General features: G+C 36.1%; 1 protein-coding gene across 1 annotated transcript in view; it reads right to left on the minus strand.

The window, feature by feature from the left end:
- Positions 1-7056: 7056 nt before the first annotated feature.
- The window catches only part of LOC140245490 (tensin-1-like), a 305353-nt gene continuing 293807 nt past the window's right edge, over positions 7057-18602 (minus strand). Inside the window, exons 30-34 of the mRNA XM_072325060.1 lie at positions 14038-14112; positions 12576-12744; positions 10724-10792; positions 9758-9796; positions 7057-9330 (exon numbers count right to left, since the gene is read on the minus strand). Coding sequence (XP_072181161.1) covers positions 9174-9330; positions 9758-9796; positions 10724-10792; positions 12576-12744; positions 14038-14112 — 509 coding nt within the window. The 3' untranslated portion in view covers positions 7057-9173. The remainder of the gene's footprint in view (positions 9331-9757; positions 9797-10723; positions 10793-12575; positions 12745-14037; positions 14113-18602) is intronic.

The raw sequence follows: 18602 nt of genomic DNA on the forward strand, positions 1-18602 counted from the left end.
TTCAACTGCACTAGCTGGTCTTCCATGGGGTGTGTTCATTGTTTTGAGAGAGGCATAATTATGTTGTATTTCATAACCTTTCCTTTCTTTAAGACTCCTTTATTTATGTATCTTGAGAGTTACCATCAGTAAAGTTAAGTGCATTGATCAGTGGAATGGGGGAATGATGTAAGGTGCTAGTGGTTTCAAATTGTTTTATAGGCTACACAGTATGGGTTGATGCAATGAATGTTTCAAGCCGTACTGTTGAAGTTGAACAAAATGAACAGACAAGGCTTATTATATAACAGTGCCAATAACTTTGGAAAGTTCCTTATGGGCGTGAAACCAGTACTGAACAGTGACAAACAAATACTCTGATTAATAATACCACAGCAGTGTTTAATAAGGTTTTCATATGAGTCCATGATACATACACTTGTATGCTGCTTCCTGTATCCTAATAAAATGTTATATGCTTACCTATCATAATCATTTTATGATATAGTTTGTTCAGGTATGTGAAATGTACATGCTCTGTTTGTAAAATGAGAACCGACATTACTATGTTCTCTGTTATCGACTGCTGTTAAAGCGATACAAATGCAGCTATACACTTCATATTATGTAAAGAACAAGAGTATAAGTGATTCACATCCAAATGCAAGTTAGATAATAGTGTAAATTGTAGAATTATACTGTTGTTATACATGTTCATGTGTAAAAATAAAGACTGCATTGATCTATTGGTATTCTTAAGTGCAGTTCGGAATTTATGTTTAAAGCTTTAACGATCCAACTTCTACAAGTATTACTAATGTGAAACAATATCTGCAGTAAGTGTATAAAATTTGATGTTTTAGGACATCTTAAGTTAATATGTGCAATTGATATCAGAGGTATATTGAGCCTTTACTGTCCTACATTTTGCTTACAACTGGATGGAAAAAAAAAAAAAACATTTTTGTAAACTTGCAACTTTGTTTTTGTTTAATGATGCTTATGAAATGGATGAATTGATTTTGATGCTTGAATAACCCATTAATGTATATGTCTTCTCTTTCTCCCAAAGACATATTCCAGAAAAGAAGAAATTGCAGTAATTGAAAAAAATTGTATACCTCCTTCAAATGTTCATGTCACTAGAATGCCATGCATCCATCTCTCAGCAAATGAAAAACCGGACTGTTAAAAAATTACTCAAAGGTAATTTGAATAGGAAAGGACGTGTATTTGACATTATATAATACCAAATGCTTCACATGCCTTGTTATTTGAGACATATCTTCAGAAAAATGCATTTGGAAAATATCATCATTGGCTGCCATGACTTAATTGGTATTTTGAACACAATCTTTATGGAGTGGTGTTCTTTCTTACAGGTCTTGGAAAAGTCTGCTAATTCCTGCTTTTATTACCAAGGAGACCATATATTTTTTGCTTATTGAGGATGATCTGTCCTTTTGCATCATCACTGGAATAATGAATCAGTTACACTTATTATTTTTTTTATGTTCTTGTGAAGATCTGAATAACGTGTGTATACAAATTAAGACTAGAACTTGTGATATCATTATCATAGATGGCTGTCTTTCCAAATGTAGTGCATGATTATGTTGTAAATCTATTTATCAGTGTTCAGTGTTCACCTGAATGAAAAGATTTCATAAGTTTAAAATGATATCACACACTTTGCATTAATGTCCTTGTTCAGTAATAAACAAAGAAACAAACATATATTTATGTGTTGTCCTAAATGATGTCTGTTGAATGAATCTTCATAATTCATTATACATGTTTATGTTTGTGTGTTGTTTTCTTGTTTGCTGATAAATAAAGTGCTCAACATTTCAAACAACATGCAGTTCTACAAATATTAAAGGGATCATATAGTTTTGGTTGAGACCTAATTTCAGGTTTCTAGCATTTTTTGGTGAGATGATGAGAAACCTCTCATGAAATATGAAAGAGCATGTAATTCCATGAGGAATTCAAGGTTTATTTGATGAAAACTGGTTTTGAAATGGCTGAGATATCCAAAACAGAGCGATTCTAATCAAGTGTGGGACCCACACTTTTTTACGATCGCTTTGTTTTACTTTGTTTTTGGATGTTTCAGTCATTCCAAACCCGATTTTCATCAAATAAACTTTGAATTCCTCTTGGAATGGTATGCTATGTACTATTTCATAAGTGTTTTCTTGGTATCTCGCAAAAAGTTAAAAGCCCAATTCTCATCTCCACCAATACTGTACCATCCCTTTAATAAATGATGATTTTAGAAGACACCGTACACTCTGTTTGGCTGTAAAATAAAAGGGTTCATTGAACTTTTGTAGTGTCACAAGTTTTCAGTGACCAGTGAAACTAGTAGCAACAACATTATGCAAATTAGATGTAGTGATGATGTCATGGCCTCACAAATATCTAGTGTCTCATTGGCCATGACGCAAATCTTCACAAAGTTCCCTTTTTGAAATGAAACCCCCAATAATGTATACACCAAATATTTCGCAAGGTTTTTAATTTCATGGATTTTGGGAGTCGGGAGCTATTCACGAATTTCAAAACATGAGAAAATATTAACTCTGTTCCCGACATGATAGGCCTACATTTCTCCATTCAGTACTGTACTTGACAATCACTAATAATTTAACCACTCACAAAATGGTCAGGAAAACTTATGTATGGTGCATACAGACCCACATCCTGTGCTTGCATATTTGTATTATATATATAATGTGTGTGTGGGAGGATACAATGATGCTTATTATGGAGAAAGGATTCCAGTTGCTAGATTATCATTAAAGAAAACAAACATGATTTTTATTGATTTTCACCATACATGTATTTCTGTGCACAAGTTGATATGGCCTCACAAGCGATTAATGTCCAGACGTGCGACATCTTCAGTTTAATTTCCTCTTTGATATGAATTCAAATATAATGTATCCTTTGCTTTGGTATTTGACTGTGTCCCAGCTTTTCATATCCTCCAGACTATTGATTTATTTGGAATTAGGGTAACCCTTTGGAACTAAGCTAACCCTAAGGTTAGGTTATGGTTGGGTTAGGGTTAGGGTTAGGTTGTTTAATTGTAAATTTTATCTGATTGTGCACCATAGGCCTAATGGATATATGACATTTTGCAATGAAATTCTTCATGCATTGATAACCACATACATACATACATACACACAAACCCACACACAGTAACCCTATTATGATATGCTTGCAATATTTTCTAGCCTAGTTACTGTTTGTTCCACTTTACCCCAACCAATTTTTTACTTTTCTCAAGGGTGCAATAATAACTCTAATTCCTACAAACTTGTTCACACAAATTTGTAGGAATTTGTGTTATTATTGATTTTCAATTACAAATTTTACAATTATGCATTTTCAAGATATTTTCAATCAAAAATGTACATAAGAAGATTTAGATTAATAAAATCCTTCCAAATGTCATTAAAATTTGCCCTGACTTCAGGCCCGTTTAACAAGTTTATCAGCTTTCCAGCACTCAAATAGGGAAGCATGAATGATGATCATCACTTTTTGTTTTCCATGTTCACAAAGTATACAAGTTAATTGTAGGTTTAGATCAGAAAAGATATCAGGAAGTGAAAAAGAGTTTTTTTTTTTTTTTTTTTTTTTATTGTTGCATAAAAGTGGAGGCTGGAAAGATTAACTTGTATTTCTGAAAACGTAATTGAAACATATGTTTACAGCAATATATCTGAAACTCGATGGGTGCAAAACTGAATGAAGATATTGTGCCATGAAATGGAATGGATGTATCACTAATTCAAATATGTCAAAAATGGTTATCATGGCATCTTTCACAAAAAACCTGAAAGTTCTCGATGGAGAGGGAAAAGGTGAGGAGAATTGCTCTGACATGAATGCATGATAACAAATTTGAACCAAAAGTGGTGAGGAAAACCTTTACTAAAGTCAACTTTTAATGATCCATTAATTTCATGTCTATGTATCTTTTCACTGAATCATTCTCTTGAAAGGTTTTCTAGCAAAGTACTCTCTAAAAAAAATCGAGTGAAAATATTCACTCTTGAAGGAAAAAGGGGAAAAAAAGGAAAAAAAGAAAAGGAAAAAAGAGTGAATTTAGTTTGAAAATGTTCATCTCACTTGTTTTAGAGTGACCTCAGGGATCACTCCAAAATCTTCGAGTGATCCCTGAGGTCACTCCAAAATGAGTAAAAATGAACATTTTCACTCAAAATTCACTCCAATTTCACTCTAAATTCACTCTGTTTTGTATTCACTCCTTCAAGAGTGAATATTTTCACTCGATTTTTTTTTTTATTTCTTAGAGAGTATGATTTGTGCACTGATGTGATTCAGTGCAACTCAGGAATGGGAGTGTCCGATATCCCTACACAATGACCGGCTTTCATAAAATCTACTATACAAATGTATGCTCCATCACAATGAAAACTTTTGCTGTTGCTGATGGAAAAGAATAGTTTAAAAAGGGGTCTAGGGCAACTATCCCCTGGCCCTAATCCTAATCCTAATCCTGAACCTAATCCTAACCCAAACCCAAACTCCTAACACTAAACCTAACCCTAACCCTAATCTTAACTCTAACCTTACCACTAACCAGTATTTAGCCGGGGGGTAATTGCCCTCTGGGGGTAATTGCCCGGATACGGTTAAAAAGATGTGCTTGTTGCTGCATATACATGTGTATCATTATCTTTCATAGTTTATTACCCTACATGTATATAATAATATTTAACAACACATTTATATAGATAATATCATGGTATTAAATCATTGGATTTGTTTGATATAAGATACCTTATATAAAGTATATATGGTGCATCTCTTTTCAAACAGGCATTAAGGTTGATGTCCTGCATTTAACCCTATTTCTGTCCGTATCTAGATACACAACATGTACATGTACACAAACTGACAGACAGACAAACACACACACACACACACACACACACACACACACACACACACACACAAGAGAGAGCCACTGTGACAAGCAAAGTTACCATTTAATGTACTCAAGCAACACTTTCACTGGGATCTATATTACTAGTATTTCAAAGCATCATGTATTTAGTATTGTACAATGTATTGTAGAATGAATTTCACATGCCATAAGGGTTTAAACTATGTGGACATTTACCCACTTGTGGAGGGAGCAAGAAGCAGGGCTGCCAACTCTCACGCATTTTGGTCCTTTCTCACTCTAAAACTTTATTTCATTTGCATGCATTTCTATTGATCTCACTCATTTTGACTCCTAAATTATAGCATTGGCCTATGGGAGTCTCACTCTCAACTAGTTTCCAGTGTTGGCAGCCCTGAAGAAGTGTTTGAAGCATTGTCATGGGGGGGGGGGGGGGGTATTGAACTTTCATTGCAACTACTAGCCTTGTGTGTAGAGATTAGAAGCCATTTATACAAAACTTGTGATTTTACGAAATATTTTTTGATGGGTTTGCACTTCTTTAGAATGTATTTCAATAATGACAGCTCTGTATTGCCTTTAACATCGCAAATTATTTTGAAGTAACATGACTTCTTCTTGCCAAAACCAGATCAGAGGTCAAAGGTATGACATTTAGAATGACATTATTCACAGCCAATCACTGGAACTTAACAGAAAACGTAGGGGCTGATACATTTAATGCTATGTGTGATTTGAATGTTGATTGGCAGAGAAAACCCCATTGCATTGTTCACTCAGTCCAATGTCCCTGGTACAGAAAGGGTTAACACATTTCCAAAGATAAACAACACAAGACAACATAAGATACTATCAGCAGCTATGGTATATTTCAATGTTGAACAACTTTTATTACATTCTTGTACTGTATGTAGCATGACATGTTTGCTATTAAAACAGGTAAACCAACATGCAATATATGATTTTGCTGCTTCTGACTGGGTAGTGTAGCTATAGTTCTGAAAAACTCATTGTTTTCCCCAGTGTTTCTTTTATTAACATTGATTGCTAGCATGCTGTATATTACAGTATCAAGCTAAGGTATCTAATTTGTGAGTTAGCTCTCTGGTTACACAAAATGAATCTTGTATCACTTTCAACACTTTAATCAGCAATGAAAGAACTGGTGTCAAATTACATCATATCCTTTATTCCATTATGCATGTAACCACTGAATTTCATAAATATGCTGAAAAGTGGGACAAGGAGAAAAAAAAAATCATGTCCATTTGTTTCAATACCATGGTGTGCATTTGGGCACAGGTTGACAAATACTACAGTTGACAGTTGAACGTGTCAATTCTAATTTGGCAAAGTTGACTGGTTAAAACACAGCTTTCTCCTAACTTACAATATTTGACTATATATTGCAATATCTTGTCAAAATATTAAATGAAACAAATATAATCTGAACAAATAAAAGAAGAAAAACTCTAGGCACGATAATACCATTCTTTAAAAAGTAAGGCTCAAATGTTCATTGGGACTTATATACCACATTTGCTCACAATAATGTTATTCTGTTTTGACAAGACCTCTCCCATTACAAAACAAAATTATTGATGTATGGGACTGTACAATAGAAGGAAACATCAACCATCTACACACAAAGAAATGTTACTTATCATGGCACACTGTACAGAGTCAACTACATAGATATGTTACAGATTCTCAAAGCATTTACACTGACACGTAGAGTGCTATGAGGATGCATGCAAATGTAGAAGAGAAAAGGGATAAAACAACATATAAACATTTGAAAATATATAAATATATGTATATATATAAATGAAATCTTACGGTTAAACTCACAGGTAGTCTGAATAAGCTGTCCATACAAAGAATACATTGTATAATCAATTACAATGACTGGCAACAAGTAAGCAAAAAAAAAAAAAAAAAAAAAAATAGAAGATATATTGAAATGATTTTTTTTTCCTGTACAGACATTCCAGTCATGATTGTAACACTGTAAGTGTACAATGTGTAACCATAAATTTTGTTGTTGTTGTTGTTGTTGTTGTTGTTGTTGTTGTTGCTGTTGTTGTTGAAAATCTGACTGGAAAATTATAAGCTTGAATGCCAGAGTCTTATGAAAATAATAGATGTAAAACATTTGAAGGTGAGTTATCAGAAATTTATCTCCAATAAAGAAATAACGGACGATAAGGTAGTTTTGCTCCTTCAGTAATTACTCCCACATCCGATACAGTCAAAATAATATATAGGGAAACACACAAATCTGATGCATGAGCAGCTATTCTTTCTTCAAGAACATAAAGAATATCTACAAATAAATACTGTGCTTAAAGAAAGAGAGAATTAATGTGTATCAGTGAAAGAAACATTAAACTTTCTTGGCACTTTGGAGCTGATAAAATATGACAGCAAACTAGAGAAGAAATAAAAGTCAGACAGAAAAGACATAGAAGGAAAATACAGAGAAAGAGAAAGAAAGAGGAGAGAAAACATGATAATGAAAGAGAGAAATGTATCTTTTAAAACCAAGACAATTCATGAGTTGTAAAAAAAAAACAATGTCTATCCAACCAAACAATGGCTTTGATAGGAAGTCAAACATCACATACACAGCCAAAATTCCAAATCTGCATTTGTTTTTTGTTTGTTTGTTTTTTTGAAAACTTTATCCTCATTAATCACTTTGTAAACCAAAACTTAATATAGAAATAATCATAACAAGGTTTTGTCCACATTTTTGACCTATAAAGTAGGCATCAATTCAAAGAGCAATACTTTTGTCACATTGACATAATGTCATAATCTTTAGTTAGACTACTTCTTTTCACGCTGTATTGTGAAATTATTTCTACACAGTCTCCTGTCTCACTGTTCTATCAAACAGTATTCAATGGGAGATGTAGTTCATGGTATTGTATGTAAATACTTCTTCAGTCATTTCAATATTGATATTATATCCAAATACTGAGTGAATACATGCCTTTCATATTCATTAACATCAACTTCATAAATTACATTTTAGTAAAATATAAATATTTTTTTTTGTCGTCACAATAGCATTGATTTTTATATAAATACACAAACATTTCAATATTCATATATGTCATGCAATATAAAAGTCCTGCACATCACACAGACTATGAACACACTACTTATAAAACTCTCATGGTAAGAACTCATGCATTTTTTTTTGTGTTGTTGTTGTAAGCATTACACATTCAACTTGTAATTTTTATCATAAAAAACATAGAAGACCATAAAACATACAATGTATGATACATTCATTCATGTATGACCCCATCTGGCCTTACACAAACATGCATTTCTTTGTGTATTGTTTGTTTTTCTTGCTTAGTTTCAGGTTGCATTTGTTTCCTTGCTTGCAATCATACACCAGCACTCCAGAGGAACATACCTCCCTTACACAATGTCACATATCAAATACTTTGCTATACATCATGTCACTTAGTCCCACATGTGTAAAAAAAATTGTTGGTGGACATGCACAATATTCATACTTGAGCTGTCTCCATTTTTTCAGCAGAGAATTAAGATACACTACTTAATTACACAAACTGTTGTATGATACACCAAAGACTTTAAGGCAGACTGAACAGTTCTGCATGGCAAACTGATTTAGTATAGGATCTTCTATTGCCACATGGACAGAAGAACTATGTAAGATGTCAACAATTTTGGGGGAAAAAAACAACTTTCTACAGCAAGTTGCACTGCAAGAGTCCCCTCAAGATCGAGGGAAGTACCCACATATCTTCAGTCCATCTTGGGAAAGTGAATAAACTCGATTGAACAGAATTCCTGTGTTAAACATTATCAATTTGTAAACATTTTTAAGAATACATTGTTTTGAAGAGAATGACAGCAGCAAGCAATACATTACTCTGTTATAAGTTAAAACAGCAAAGATGATTCTCGCAATAAATTGTCCTAACACAAAGGTGAGGTATCTTTTAGCTCCATTCTTGCACAGATGCCTCCAAAGCAAAACTGTAGGTGTCCTTGAAGCATTGATGTCCAACAACATAGAAATGTCATTTATTTTTAATACCATAGCACGTAATGAGACCCAATTCATTCATGCATTGTTTTTAGTTTGTTTTCTTTAAAGTGTCTGGTGTTCTTAGTGCCCTACATAGGCCAGCCACCAAAAGTATCACTGTTCTCACATAGTCACAGATTGTTTCTCAGATCTCCTTTCTGTGGCTCATGGTGTCTTAGAAGTAGACTTTGTGGTGCCAAGCATGACCTTTGTCACAAAGCTGACGATGGCAGACGCGGGCTGCTCCACTTCATAATCTGCGAAGAGATGGCACTGGTTGTCCGTCAGACTTCCCGGCTTGCGTGCCACAAAGCCAAAGATTCTGCATGAGGAGGAAAGGTTATGGAGGCATTAAAACAAAAATATTCATTTAATATGATTCCAAATCTACTCATGACCAGTTATCATGTTAACATGACAAAGTCATAGAGGGATTTTAAAGCAACTGCCTAACAGAGTGACTAAACTAAAAATGAAACAATGGACATTTGTTCAACAACAGATAGTTTAATATTTCAACGACTTCAAAGTAAAATTTAAATGTTCATTTTTTTAGTTGAAATTCTGAAGTGGTTTAGTGTTTGCAAAGCATGTTATTGTATTTTTTATATTGATCTTTTGTGCTAAAAGAATAGCAGCCTGCTGGACTGCATCTAAACTTCAGGGCAGATTTTCTCCAGCCTGATGAAATACGTTTTACCGGCTCATAAGCTACTATAGATTAGATCAATGAATGTTTGCTTTCTTACTTGGCATCAGCCACTTCTTGTCCCTCCTTTCTTGGGTATCTGTGGGAAAAAAAGAAAGAAAGTAAATTAGAGTACTGAGATCCGCATTTTTGTATATCATTATTTTACCTCATCAGTGCAACAATTGGCTGTCATAATCTACACAGTGTATGCAGACTATCTCTTTGTCTGAGCTTCCTACCAAACTGCAAACTCGTGTCAATAAATGGTAATTTACAGAAACAAATTATGTGCTCCAACTACCAGGTACTGCAGCTCACATCATTAGAAGTTCTTTTTAAATTGATTGCAATATGAATCTTCTAACTGCTAATGTGGCTCATTTCCTAAAGAATTCTGCTTCAAACTTTTTAATTTATGCATAATTTTCTTCACTAATTACAATGAAAACCTGCACAATAGGAAGAGTGATATTGAGAAAAAAAATATGACAGAACAAACTGCATCAAGGAAACATGTTTGAGATGAGAAGCTCAGATTGAGTGCAGACTGACTTGTAATGATTTGACATCATTTCCCCTGTCCCCCAAGCAGCATTCTTCAAAATAAGACTCAAATTTCTCTGGACAGGTTGCAGACAAACAAATGTATACAGGATAAGGGACTGGCCAGTGGTTGGTGATGCTGATTCTTATGTTGATAAAAACTGGTCTAAAATAGCCTCTAGAAAGATTCTTATCCACAGGAGGGATTTCTAACAGTTCCTTCAGGATGTCGGTAAAGGAAAAAAAAAGTTATAGAGCAAAGGTTAAAGGCAGAAAGACAACAAGGAAAACAACAACATAAGAACTGCTGTTTTGGGCAACTCTATCAGTAATTTCTTGATGTGACAGAGATCAGAAGCTTCTGAGGTGGGCGGTTGCCAGGAAGTTTAGATGGATGACAGTAGCGGTGGAAAGGGGGAGGGTGAGGGGGAGAAGGGTGTCCTTAGGTGGGCTATAAAGTTGCCATGGTGATGAAACTTACTTTCTTGATTTGGGGTCCATGCCACTGTAAAGAATTGAGTTCACAGGATAGTGCCTCCTGAAGAACAGTCTGTACATTGTCAGGCAAATAGAAAAGAGAGAAGAGAACATAACATTATATTTACTCCTACTTATCACCTGCGAATTAAGTCAGGTAAATTTGCAGTAGGTCCAAGTACACACAGCAATAGATTGTACCCATGATAAACAGTATGAAACTGCAAAGTTATGCTTCTATGTTCTCAACAAATGAGTAAGGTTGTTGACTTCTGCACTAATCACTGGCAATCTAGTTTCAAATAATTGACGCTTTACTTGCAAAGTCAGTAGTAGCAGCTAAAACAAATGTAAGACACATAATATTACCATATTAACATACGATATGTGTCTCAAAATTATTTTTCCACGTAACTCGGTATTAGTGTACTCTATAACAAATTCATCCCTGAATGAAATTACATTTTATGAGCTTAATTTTGCAAAAGGGTTCTGATTAACAGATTTGTAATACTTGATTGACTTTGTCTGTCTAAAATGAATAAAATAGACCAGCAGAAATAACAACAACAGGAAAAACAACAACAAAACCAGATGTCAGAAGTTGTTGCAAACTTGCTGTAGCAAAAATCTACTTAAAGAGGTATGTGTATGTGGAAGACACTATTATTCATTTGGGATTTCTGTTTTGTTTATTCATGTATAATTTCAGCAACATACATACTAACATAAAGCATTGTATTAGTGTGTATGTGTGTGTGTATGGTTAACCCTAGTGAAATACAGCCTTTTATTTTCAATGTTTCATTTGTTTTTGCCCAACAGGAGGTGGAATAGGAGACATTGGGTTTCCGAAAATCATTGACAAGCCTAACAAAATTTCCACAGAAAATCTTGTCACTCACGTAAAGCTTCAAATTCTTTTTATTTTCTCATATAACATTGACATATACCTGCTACCACGCATAATGTAATCAAATTTTGATTGTGACTCTCACAGATAATAGCTAAATCCCTAAGTGGCAGTTTTGTGAAGTACGCAATGAAAACATACAATCAACCTTCCAGGTTATTGCCCTCTCTGAGTGAAATCCCTCCCTTGGGTAGGAACAGAATAATATCATGGTTCATTTAAGAACATGAAATCTGATGGATCCAACGCACTGACTCTTATCTGTGTTCTTAGCCAGGATAATGATTTATGAGATTGGAGAGGAAATAGGGCCCTGAACTAGCATTGCAGTCAAATTCACCATAATGAATATTACATATTGGCAAAGCTTCAGGCCAATAAACTCATATCAAAGGAGAGATCTCTCTCCCTCGTATGTATTATGGGTATTACTGGTATGAAATTAATATCAGCCCATTTGACTGTTCGGCAAGGTAGTTTTTCATATTCTGCATTTAGGTGTATCATTTTCTCTCTTTGTGGTGGTATGTTCACAGTTATTAAGGACGACTAATCCTTAAAAAACAAAATTGCACAAATAGTATGACTCACTAACTGGTTCATGATAGTTAGGGCTTCAAAACACCTATAAATTATATCAGTATAGCACTACATCATATGAACTAATTGAAAAAAAAAAACAAAAAAACAACAAGCTGTAATCAAAATTGGGTAATTAACTACTCTTGGATAATAGATAAGAATGTGAATGGAGTTTGATACTTTTGCACCTAATCGGTACAGCAACGCATGATGGATTTTTGTTCATTTGCTGAAAGCAATATACTGCAGCAAACATTTAATGTTTTATCATGCGATCAGCACACATAATGGGGAGTTCACCATACGGAACTGGTTAAATCCCCCATCCCCCTTTTGTCCTTGTAAAATGTCTTTGACTCACTTCCTCTGCATATCCGTCAGTGTGATACCCTTTGACGAGACTTTGAAGTGGACAACGACGGCGCTGGACTTCTCCTTGGCCGACAGTGTCCTCGTCAGTGCCTCCCTGATTGCCTCCGAGCCAGTCAGGGACTCCATGTCAATGCTTGCGATGTACAGCACCTTGCATGCTGGGAAGGCACAGAATTATATCAAGAGTCCATTAACCTTCAGATAAATCAAAATAGTCTCCAGACTGTCTGTTGCAACACAATCCTAACACTGATTGCTGGCATGAGTAAAGAACCATGAAACTGTGAAGAGTTTCAAACTTTAGTATTGAGCAATAGTTGAGGTATGACTGAGTCTGTAAACCGCCATGATGCATAGTTGTGAGAATTGAACGTTAAATGTGTGTTTTTCTCCCACCCCCTCCCCCCTCAGGCAGTCAATTATACACAAATGCTTGTTCCAGATTCTTAGAGACACCCCTTAAAGGATGGAAATGAGTTAGGATCTTGACCCCCTATCACAGGCTTTTGAAAGGGAAGCCATCAAAACTATCTCCCTATCAGAAGCTTTTGGAAGGGAAGCCTGCTAGCATACGTCAAGCAGTGTGACGTACGTGCAGTGCATGTGGGGAAATGTTTTACAAAAAGAAATCCAGCCTGGCACACTTTGCAGCAAAACATGCAGAGTAAGCACATTCAGGAGAATCAGGGCAAATACCAAGAAGTCATACTACCCTATTTTGGAATTTATCAGGGGTCTGAAACTAATCCTATTCAGGACCCTATTTGATAATTGTATGTGAATATTTCAGGAAAAATACTAAAAGAGCCCCAATTTTAACAATTTTGGGGGATTTTGCCCTGAATTTAGCCCCTATAATATATCCCTCGCCCCCAGAAAAAAAAAAAAAATCAGGAAAGTGCATGCATTACAGAGGAATTGAAGGGGGGGGGCCTGATTTTTTTTTTCTTTACTGCAGTATACTGACCACAAGTATGAGTGGGAAAAATCTGGAACAAACCTCCAAGAAAGAAAAGAGTGCTCATGAATTGTTTTCCATAAAACCATCAGACCTTTTAAAGGGTAGGGATACAGCCTGTTGTATGTAAAATATAAACAGCACAAAATCAGAACATGAGATTACCACTGGGAAGAATGGTAGTAAATAGAGACAATTTCTAGCATCCTAGTGTTATGCACATGAAAACTTTTGAAGAAACCAACATCTGAACCATTTGCTTCCTTTGGGGAAATACCCAAGTCCTTCCCAGTTGATCAAAAACACCTGTCAAGAATGATCAAACATCATAAAGATCATGCATATTCTCAATGATCTATGTTCACAAATATTTTTTTTTTCATCGGGTTCTGGTTTTACTTTGATGCCTGTTGTTCCCAAGAGTAGACAAAACATCTTGCTGCTTCATAATTTATGCTCCAGTCACAAACAATGTTTCTTCCTTTTATCTTACCTGCTCCCTGCTGGAGTAGTGCTGCAGCAGACTTCGGGTCAATGGTTCCATCAGTGGCATCACCAGTGGCTGGGTCTGCACAGAGGGAGGGAAAACAAATACAGAGACAGCCGCAAACATGTTAACATGAGGTACTCTTTGTGAGAAAAAAAATCTTTTGAAGAAAATGACAAAATAGTATTATATTCCATTGGCAATAAAATTCCCGTATATTCTTGATCTTTTCAATTACGCACAGATACAAAAACCTTTTCAAGGTCAGTATTAATGTTCACAGTATCAAAACGTGTATCGCTTGGGTCCTTTGGCTCAGATCACGTGTGGCGTGTATATGAGACATGTCAAATTCTTCTGACATGATATTCGTGCAATTTGACTGTGAAAGTATTTGAAAAGTATTTGACTTCTCAAAAGACATGACTTTTTCTATCACATTATCAAAAAAGAGTAAAGTGCTCAAGTATGCCTTTGGTAGTTACCTCTACATCACATCCCACCCCTTTCATTTCTTGTGGCCTTATTTCGTGACAAAATCAAGTGCAGGTATTTGGGCCTCTCTATTACAGAATACTCCTACATATTCCATAATAAAACAATGGCGTAATCACATCAAAGTCATTCCATTCCAGCTTCCTCTATATTTGTAACATTAGTTTGCTTCAGAGTCACCGACGCATGTCAGTCACGCTTTACGGTCGATTTCATGGCTCCAAGCATGTTTTCGTTAGTTTGGTGTCGTTGTAGGTCATGATTAAGGCCACAACTATGAAGAATGGATATCCAGTGACTCATGTATTTACATTATTTTGCCTGAATAAGTTAGGGGAGAGAGAAGGTTTGTAAACACATGTTGGTATCTTGCTTACAAACATAATAGAGCAGATGTTGATATATCACTGACAAATCTGTATACATTTTCACAGTGCCTTCCCATTCTTTGTAATGAATACAACAGCATTTGTAGCTCACTGCCTTTGCATACCATGTGGCCACACTCTTGTTTTTACAAGGATTGTTGAAAATATGCATGTACTTTCCCTCCATGCTAGTTATCTTTATATGATGCAGTCTCACATAATTGCCTTTGAGGAGCAATATGCTGAATGACAAAAGAGACAGTTATTTGTGTGTGTGTGTGTATATGTGTGTTTTGTCTTTGCCACAACCATATGTCCAAGAAACCGCAGAAAAGCTGAAATAGACCATCCGCTATCATTCCCGTGGTTTACCACAAATAACAAAAACATTAATTTAGGGAATGAATTTGCCTCATCAAGCTATCAAACCAGGGGCTGTTGTTCCTGGCCTATATCTGAAGTGCGGATTGTTTGATTTCCACTGTAATTCCAACAAACAACTCAACTTTTGGCTTGTCAAATTGTGAGATTCACTGAAGTATGACTTTAAACCAGGCTGTAGTGTAGTCAGGGGTACTGTGTCAAGTCTTGTTTAGCTTTTTTTTTTTCTTTTTTTTTTTGGCCAAAATTTTTATTTGCAGGGAAATGTAAAGAAGTGAGGCACATTACGGGGATGCTGTAGCTAAAGCCATTTTACTCGATTCACATGACTGCATGAGGATTCACACACAGTTTTGCTGTTTTCAAGAGAATTATCAACCCATATCCCCCAATGTGAGGTTGAAAACAAAAACATGCGTCGAATATGACCCAAATTCTCGCTAGTCTCAAACCTTGAGTTTGGGCTGAAACAAAAAAGTTTGGATGACCCCAGAAAGCTGAAATGAATCATTGTCATTAATTCTGTGTATATCATAGAAACTTAAACTGGTGGGTTCTGTATGAAATCTGCTAAGATTTAAGAATCTAATAGGGAGTGGGTTGATCATGGCATGGAATAAGGCTGGTTTTCTTTTTTATTGGGCTAAACAATAATCTTATAAATAAGCAGGGTATTTGAAATGCAATACTCTTGTGGCTTGTTTACAAAGCACTCACAGAAACTGCCAGGGCCCCATGCATGGGTGTACAAAGTTATACAGGCAATCACCACTGATTTGGACTAACTGTGTGTATTAAAACAATAGGACAGTTTACACTGTGTTTGTCTATGCCTAGATGAGGGGAAGCCACCCCAAATTATCCAGCATGCAAGATGCAGGATTTTAAAATTCATGATCACTATTTACATAAGGTGGCCTGGTTTTCTTTCTTATTAAAAAATGCTGCTATGGAGTATCCTATAAGGGTGTTAAGCTGTTTAGTTCTTGTGATACCAGCCTGCAGGTACTGAAGCCATTTTTTTTTTTTTGAAGAGAGGAATCTCAGGAGAGAAGTGTCTTGTCATTTGGTCTAATCCCATCTCTCCTACTTTATCCTATCATTTTAAAGCACAGCCAGGGGTTGGAGTGTTGGAGATTAGGGATTAGGATTATAGTGTGTGGGATTATGTGTAGATGTTGGGGCTTGAGTTAGGGTTTCTTATCCCATTTATACTGTGGGCGGGTTTCAGAGCCTTGAGGAAGTTTGAAAGCCCACTTGAAAAAAACGGTCTCTTGTCTGTTTATATTGCTCTGGCTGGTTTTGCCAAAGCAGGCCCAACTGTCTGTTCTGGGTGGTTTTGCCCAAGAAGACCCAACTGTCTCTTTTCCAATGGTAACCAAATTCCCCTCTGATACATGGCGCAGGCTTTTGAATTTCTTACATAACCACAAGCATGATTGAGTGCAAAAGTGCGCAAGTTGTGCTGCGTTTATCAGCGGCAGTTGGTCACTATGGCTGGTTTGTTTATGTTGGCTGGCAATGTCTTTCAGTGATATAACTTCTGGGTTGGCAAAAAACGGCTTCTCGAACATCATATTAGCATTAATACTGCAGCCGAGACTCTTGGCCCGAATTCACGAAGGTGGTACAAATGAAACCATGGTTTAAACCATGGACAAAAACCATGGAATGCCAAGTGTCGCATGCGATATTTCGCTACGAAATCAGTCATTTCGTCGATGAAATGATTATTTTGTAAAGAAATGACAACATTTTGTAACTAAATGAACATTTCGTCCACGAAATGATAATTTCGTTAAAGAATCAGTCATTTTGTCGACAAAATGACCAATTTCGTAACGAAATATTCTGTTTGACACTTGGCGCTCCATGGTTTTTGTCCATGGTTTAGACCATGGTTTTGTTTGTACCACCTTCGTGAATTCGGGCCTTTAAGGCTGCTATAGGAGGGTCTGAAACCACTCCCTGTAGGTGGTTTCAGAACCTGACCCGATCGGATCTCCTTTTCTAAATTCTGTCTGTTTATACTGAGCAGAATGGCTGCTCAAGGATTCTATAGGTGGCTTCAGAACCCTCTTTTTCCTTAATATAAATGGAGTATCTGATTTGACTTTCAGTGAGATTTGCGTCCAGCAGAAAACACAAGCACTACGTAACACTCAACTGCAGCATGCAGTGACTTGAATCTCCCAGGCAAAAAAATCTAATCAGCACTTCACTACTTTATTTCTGTCCATCTGAGTAAAGAGTTTTGGCTATGTCTCTCTCACAATTAAGTCCAGGTTGGTAACAACTTACTCCCCCCCCCCCCCCCATATTTTTGCACAATCCATCAATCGCCAAAATCTTTGACCCATAAAGGACGAATCCCTTGCATTCATAGGCTAGGATCTGTAGAGAATGTATGTTGTAAGGATGTTGTATCTTTTTCAAAGGGTTGAGGAAAAAAAAGGACCTACCATCATCCTGACAGTGATTTAATGCCACATTGCTTTGTGACTGTGCCTGGGAATCAAAGTACATTATGTCTGTGACAAATAGTATGACAAGGAAAAGTCTAACCATCTGCCAACTTTGATTGAAATTTGAATAAAGCTGTGGAAAGGCAGCGTGACAGGCAAAAATACATGAACAATAGGGAGAGGTTGGAAGCAAACAGGCAAGATAAATCATCCGGGGGATGGGGGGGGGGGGGGGGGAACAGATCTAACCAGTAGTGTGTTAAAGAAAATTGAATGGTGCCAAGGTAAGGGAAACCAAACGCAAAGGCGATGACTGTTGTGTGACGCATTGTTTACGTGTATGGTTGACAAATTTTGCATGGAAAAGTATGAAAAAAAAAATGAAACAAACAGTAACCTGGGATTTCAATGATCGAGCTACCTGCATTTCATGATTCTACTAAAGAGGAAAAACAGAAGGGGATAGTTTGGCAGAGGCTTGTAGTGTGTGTTAGTGTTTAACTGTTTTCCTATTAACTTCTTTTTCCCATATAACCATGAACCAGTCTTCTTAGTAATGAATCAATGAATTATTTTGCCCAGATTTCATGAAATTCCCTATGTGACTGAGAATTGCACAATCTTCTCTTTCTCCACAAACACAGACACACATTTGCCATCCGTGCCTGTTACCGAGGATGACGCTTTCACACTACTAGCCAGTGAAAGCAATGAAAGTCACCTCATCGAAATAACAGATGCCATGCACTTCAGGGGGGATAGTCAACCAAGATGATGTCCATGGCACTGACTCAGGAAGACAAACTGACAAATTATGCAGCTGAATAAGCAGTTAGCACTTGATAGATACAAAAGTACTAAA

The sequence above is a fragment of the Diadema setosum genome, chromosome 22, assembly GCF_964275005.1.
Source record: "Diadema setosum chromosome 22, eeDiaSeto1, whole genome shotgun sequence".
Classification (NCBI taxonomy): Eukaryota; Metazoa; Echinodermata; class Echinoidea; order Diadematoida; family Diadematidae; genus Diadema; species Diadema setosum.